Genomic DNA, 5560 nt, shown 5'->3' on the forward strand with positions numbered 1-5560 from the left:
AAAAAAAAAAAAGACCAGGCTGAGAAATATAGTGAGACTCTATCTCTACAATTTTTTTAAAATATTGAGATATATATAAACACACACAAAATAGAATATTACTCAGGCTTACAAAGAAATCCTATCATCCAGAACAACATGGATGAACCTGGAGGATCTTATGCTAAGTAAAATAAGCCAGGCAAAAACAGACAAATACTGCACGATTCCAGTTACACGGAAATCTGAAAAAAGTCAAACTCAAAAGGAACAAACAGTAGAACAGTGGTTGCCAAAGACTGGTGAATGGGAGAAATAGTGAGATGCTGGCCAAAGCGTAAAAAGTCTCAGTTATGCAGGATATGCAAGTTCTAGATATCAAAAGTGATTATAGTTAACAATTGTAATACAGAAGGGCGTGTCCAGGCCTGGTGGCTCATGCCTGTAATCCCAGCACTCCGGGAGGCCCAGGTGGGTTTGCCTGAGCTCAGGAAACCAGCCTAAGCTGGAGTGAGACCCGGTCTCTAAAAATAGCCGGGTGCTGTGGCCGGCATGTGTAGTCCCAGCTACTTGGAAAATTAAGGCAAAAGAATTGCTTGAGCCTAAGAATCTGAGGTTGCTGTGAGGTATAACACCACGGTACTCAACCCAGGGCAACAGAGTGAGATTCTGTCTCAAAAAGAAAAAAAATAATAACTGTAATGTGTACTTGAAATTTGCTAAGAGAGTAGATCTTAAATATTTTTACCACTGCCACCAAAAATTTCATGTAGTATACCTTAAATGTATACTATTTTTACTTGCCAAGTATTTCTCAATGAAGCTAGGAACAAAAGTCAAAGAAAAGCAAAACTACAAGCAAAACTGGGGTAGAAAATATACTCCTTGCTGCCTTCATGATGGTAGAATTTATTTTCTCTGACCTACATATTACTTCAAGTACCAGCTGGTAAAGGTACTTCCTTCCCCACATTTTCCATTTCCCTTAGTTACTACCCATCTCCTCTGCCCTTACCCTCCTACTCTAATCCTAAATAGGTGACTAAAGCAATAGGTCTGTCAGACTTTAAGAACAACTCATGGACAGCACTATGATTTTCCAAGGAGGAGTAACTATATAAATTACTCGCACCTATAAAGACACATCTTCTTGAAACAACTTAAAGCAGATGCCAAAAATTTTCCTATTTAGTAAAAAGATAATCATTCTATCTAGACTATCCAGAGTTAGAAAGTAAACCAAAGAAAAAGGCACAATCCTTTTCAGCCACAATAAAGTGCTTTTTGCTTACTTGAAACTACCCAAATCAAATAACTTATGTCAAATGCATAAATTTAAGCATTTGTGTAATAGAAAGATTTCACCAAAACAAAAAAGACTTTCAGCAATAATAGTGCTTCACTAGCTACAAATAGCTACTGTGCCTTATACACTTTTCAGAATATTACATATCAATATTTATACAGCCTGAAATTCTAACAATTGTCATTATAACAAAATGGCTCTCTCTGGTAATTTATAAAGTTTTTTCTTAATAACTTAGTTTCTATGTAGAATTATGAATACCAAAACTATTTTTTGAAGAAAACTTTTAAATTTGAAGAGCTTCACTTCTTTGTGCATTTTTAACTGTGAGCCACTTGGCAATTCCATTTTTATAAATAAACTACAGAGGCCAACAATAGCAAAACCCAAGTATGCAAATGCTTAAGGGAACCAGTTCCCCAAATATTTCGTTTGCTTTGTCCTTTTAATTTATACACACTGTATATAAATAAAGCAGACTCTTCTTCATGCTCATCAAATTATAGCATGTATTTTTTCAACAGGAAAATATGTTGTATGTCAAAATGTAGCAAACACAAAAAGCTCCCTTTCACATTATTTATAAGTAGGCTTTGTTGTTTACAGGCATGACCAATATAAACCATCATCACTTGGTTCACTGTTCTAGATATTCCTAACTTAACTATAGTAAAGGGACACATAAACTGGAATATTTTTAAAACTGATAAATTCTTGGCATCTTTTCAGAAATGCTAAAGAAAGTGACAAACTCACTTAACAAAAAATAAAGGGTAAGCCTGCTGCATATGAACTATTATATGAGCAAAATTATCATTTTAGAGATAAAAAAGAATCATAGAAAAAGAAAAAAGCAATTATATAATCCAAGCCAAGATATTAAGTCACTTAATCCCCAAACTAAAATAAAGAAAACATCCAAACAAAAATTTTCTATATCAAAATAGTAACAGAACGTCAGTTTGGTAAGCCTCTAAGCATTGTAGTACCTGGTTCAGAGAAGGTATCACTAATATCATCATCTTTGTCATCTTCATAATCCTCTTCCTCCTCTTCTTCCTCCTCGTTTTCAGACAGTTCATGCTCACTGCCAAACCCTTCATCATGATCCTCATCATCAACATCCTCCTCATCCTCCTCATCTTCCTCAGGACTGCATTTGGTTGGCTGTTCACTCAAGTTGTCAGAGACAAAAAGAGAATAATTGTGCTCTTCTTTTTTCTGGGATGAATCTGAGACCAATGTGCTCGCAGAAAGGCTGCTACTTTCACCTGCTGGAATTGACCCAGGACCCTCCTGGGGCAGGGGACTGAGTAATAGTTCCTGGGTTTCTTTAAAAGGCAAAGCAGGAGTGGCATGACCTTGAAGAGGCTCCATCCCTTTTTTCTCTTGTCTCTTTGCTACTGCACCACAGTAGCAGGTGTTCTCCTTTGCCGCATCTGCATGAACCTGACTCAACAAGGGCCGGCTCTGTTGCCCTGGATTAATCTTTACCTTTGCCTTTTTTACATAGTCTTTACATTCAACATGAAAGTTCACCTTTTCATTATGATACATGTTGGTCTTCACCATGATTTGTGTGCTTGAAGTGGGTTTACTTGCTTTTTGGACACAGTCTGATAAAGGGACCTCAGCCTGTAGAGTCTTAGATGAACACACAGGGGCAGCTGCTCTGCTTGTGATCTTTTTACCAGGGAATGAAGAGGGTAAGGGATTTTGTTTGACACTGAAAAGTGAATCAGGGTAATAAAGGGAATCAGATACAGACTGTGAGTCCTCACTATTAAGCTGGGCTAAAGTTGGAGTTTTACTTATGACCTCTTCATCCTGGTAAGGACTAGAAAAGTCATCAAGACCCAAGTAATCCACTTCTTTTGTTCCCCAGATGTCACAGCTGGTTAGTTTGGTGTACTTTGTTAAGTCTTCACAGTATGTGTCCCACTGTTCCCAGTTTGAGGTCAAAGCACCCTCATTATCTAGGACATCTGTGAAAGACTCAAGATTTTCAATATCTTTGCAGTCCTCTAAAGAAAGGAAGTTGTCTCTAGGATTCTGTTGGTAGTTCATCTCTCTATCCTGAGAAAGGTTTAAAAAAAGAAAGTACATACCATTATTTTAGGAAGGAAACATGTGCCTCCATCCTCACTTCCATATACCAAATTGATAAAATCAGTACTCAACTTTTGGTCTGTATAAAGGATAATGACATGACACTTTACAATTTCATATAATGTCATAATTTCCTTGGATAAGAAAAATGAAAGAGGAAAAATATATCCCTTGTGAGACTTAGATATGATCTAAAATATCAAAGGCTCTTAAGCTTTATCATAAATGCTCTTTCTGAAAAAAATGTTTAAACTTCTTGATCCTTCTAAGATTTTTGGATCACCTTAGAAATAAGCTTCAATCAAACAGCAAATAAAGAGGACCTTACTTTCTTTACACAAGCATATGTCTTTCTAAGTAGGAAAGAAGAATCCAAAGAGAATTGGACCTCAGACACAGACTGATAAGATCTTTTGAAAGACCTTATTAATAATGCTTGAGCTGATGCAGAACAAAATACTCCTTATGCATTTTATTTATAAGTTGTTTTTTTTTTAATTGAGACAGAGTCTCACTTTGTTGCCCTCAGTAGGTGCCGTGGCGTCATAGCTCACAGCAACCCCAAAGTCGTGGTCTCAGGCTCCTCATCCATTTTAGAAATGTGATTTTAAAATAGCAGTGCAGGCTCAGCGCCCATACTCTATGGTTAGGGCGCCAGCCACATACACTGAAGCAGCAGGGCCTATTAAACAACAATGAATTTCCAGCTACTTGGGAGGCTGAGGCAAGACAATGGCTTAAGCCCAAGAGTTTGAGGTTGCTGTGGACTGTGACATCATGGCACTCCACCGAGGGCAATATAGTGAAAGTCTGTCTCAAAAATAAATGAGTAAATAAAATATCAGTGCAGCCATTGAAAAGAATGAAGTTTAATCTAATGTGTCACAATATATTTTTATGTTAAAAGGAGCAAGTTACAGAATACTGTTATCTACAAACATATTATTCAACTGAAAAAATACACATATATTTATATATGCATTGAAAAAAATGTTAGCAGTAGTAACCTATTGGGAAAAGGTTTGGGGGGGTGGAGGCTCAGGAAGGAAATGAGGAAGTTTTCAGTTTTCCAGGGTTTATTTGTTCATTTGGGGTTTTTTGCTTTGTTTTGTCTTGGCTTGCATGTGTGTCTCTGTGTGTGGTTTTCTTGTTCCTTTGCTTTTGAAGTCAGGGTCTTGCTCTGTGCTAGAGTGCAGTGGATCATCATAACTTACTGTAAAACTCAAATTCTTGGGTTCATGCAATCCTCTAGTCTCAGCCCCTGGAGTAGTCATTGGGATTACAGGTGTGTACCACCATACCCAAACTAGTTTTTTTAAAAAACTATTTGTACAGATGGGGTCTCTCTATGTAGCTCAGGATAGTCTCAAACTACTGGCTTCATGTGATTCTCCTTTCTTAGCCCAGCAAACTTCTGAGATTACAGGTGGGAGTCACCATGCCAGGCCCTCTGGTTTTAACAGCTTTATTGAAGTATAGCGTACATACCATAAAATTCACCTACATTCAGTGTATGATTCACTAGTTTTTAATAAATTTACAAACTTGTATACTCAGTTTTCCAGTTTTTATATATTTATGTTGTTTAAATTTTATGCAACTAGGCTTGGTGCCTTTAGCACAGTGGTTACAGCACCAGCCACATACACCAAGGTGGTGGGTTCCAGCCTGGCCTGGGCCAGCTAAACGACAATAACAACTACAACTAAAAATAGCCGGGTGTTGCGGGTGTCTCAGTTCCAGCTACTTGGGAGGCTGAGGCAAGAGAATCACTTAAGCCTAAGAGTTGGAGGTTGCTGTGAGCTGTGACGCCACAGTACTCTACTAAGGGTGACATAGTGAGACTCTGTCTCAAAAAAAGAAAATTGTATGCAACTAAAATTCTTTTTAAAAGTTTTCCTGGAGGCCAGGTACAAGTGGCTCACACTGTAATCTTAGCACTCTGGGAGGCCAAAGTGAGTGGATTGCCTAAGCAAAAGCAAAGATACTGTCTCTAAAAACAGCCAGACATTATTATGGCAGTTGCCTGTAGTCCCAGCTAGTTCAGAGGCTGAAGCAAGATTGCGTGGGCCCAGGAGTTTGAGGCTATGTGAGCTATGATGCCACGGCACTGTACCAAAGGTGACAGAGTGAAACTCTGTCTCAAAAAAAAAAGTTCTGGCTCGG

At 38.0% G+C, this 5560-nt stretch overlaps 1 protein-coding gene across 1 annotated transcript in view; it reads right to left on the minus strand.

The window, feature by feature from the left end:
* Positions 1-2157: 2157 nt before the first annotated feature.
* The window catches only part of CREBRF (CREB3 regulatory factor), a 7265-nt gene continuing 3862 nt past the window's right edge, over positions 2158-5560 (minus strand). The window contains exon 3 of the mRNA XM_012809236.2: positions 2158-3361. Coding sequence (XP_012664690.1) covers positions 2243-3361 — 1119 coding nt within the window. The 3' untranslated portion in view covers positions 2158-2242. The remainder of the gene's footprint in view (positions 3362-5560) is intronic.

The sequence above is a fragment of the Otolemur garnettii genome, unplaced genomic scaffold (assembly GCF_000181295.1).
Source record: "Otolemur garnettii isolate 467f Iridium unplaced genomic scaffold, OtoGar3 scaffold00003, whole genome shotgun sequence".
Classification (NCBI taxonomy): Eukaryota; Metazoa; Chordata; class Mammalia; order Primates; family Galagidae; genus Otolemur; species Otolemur garnettii.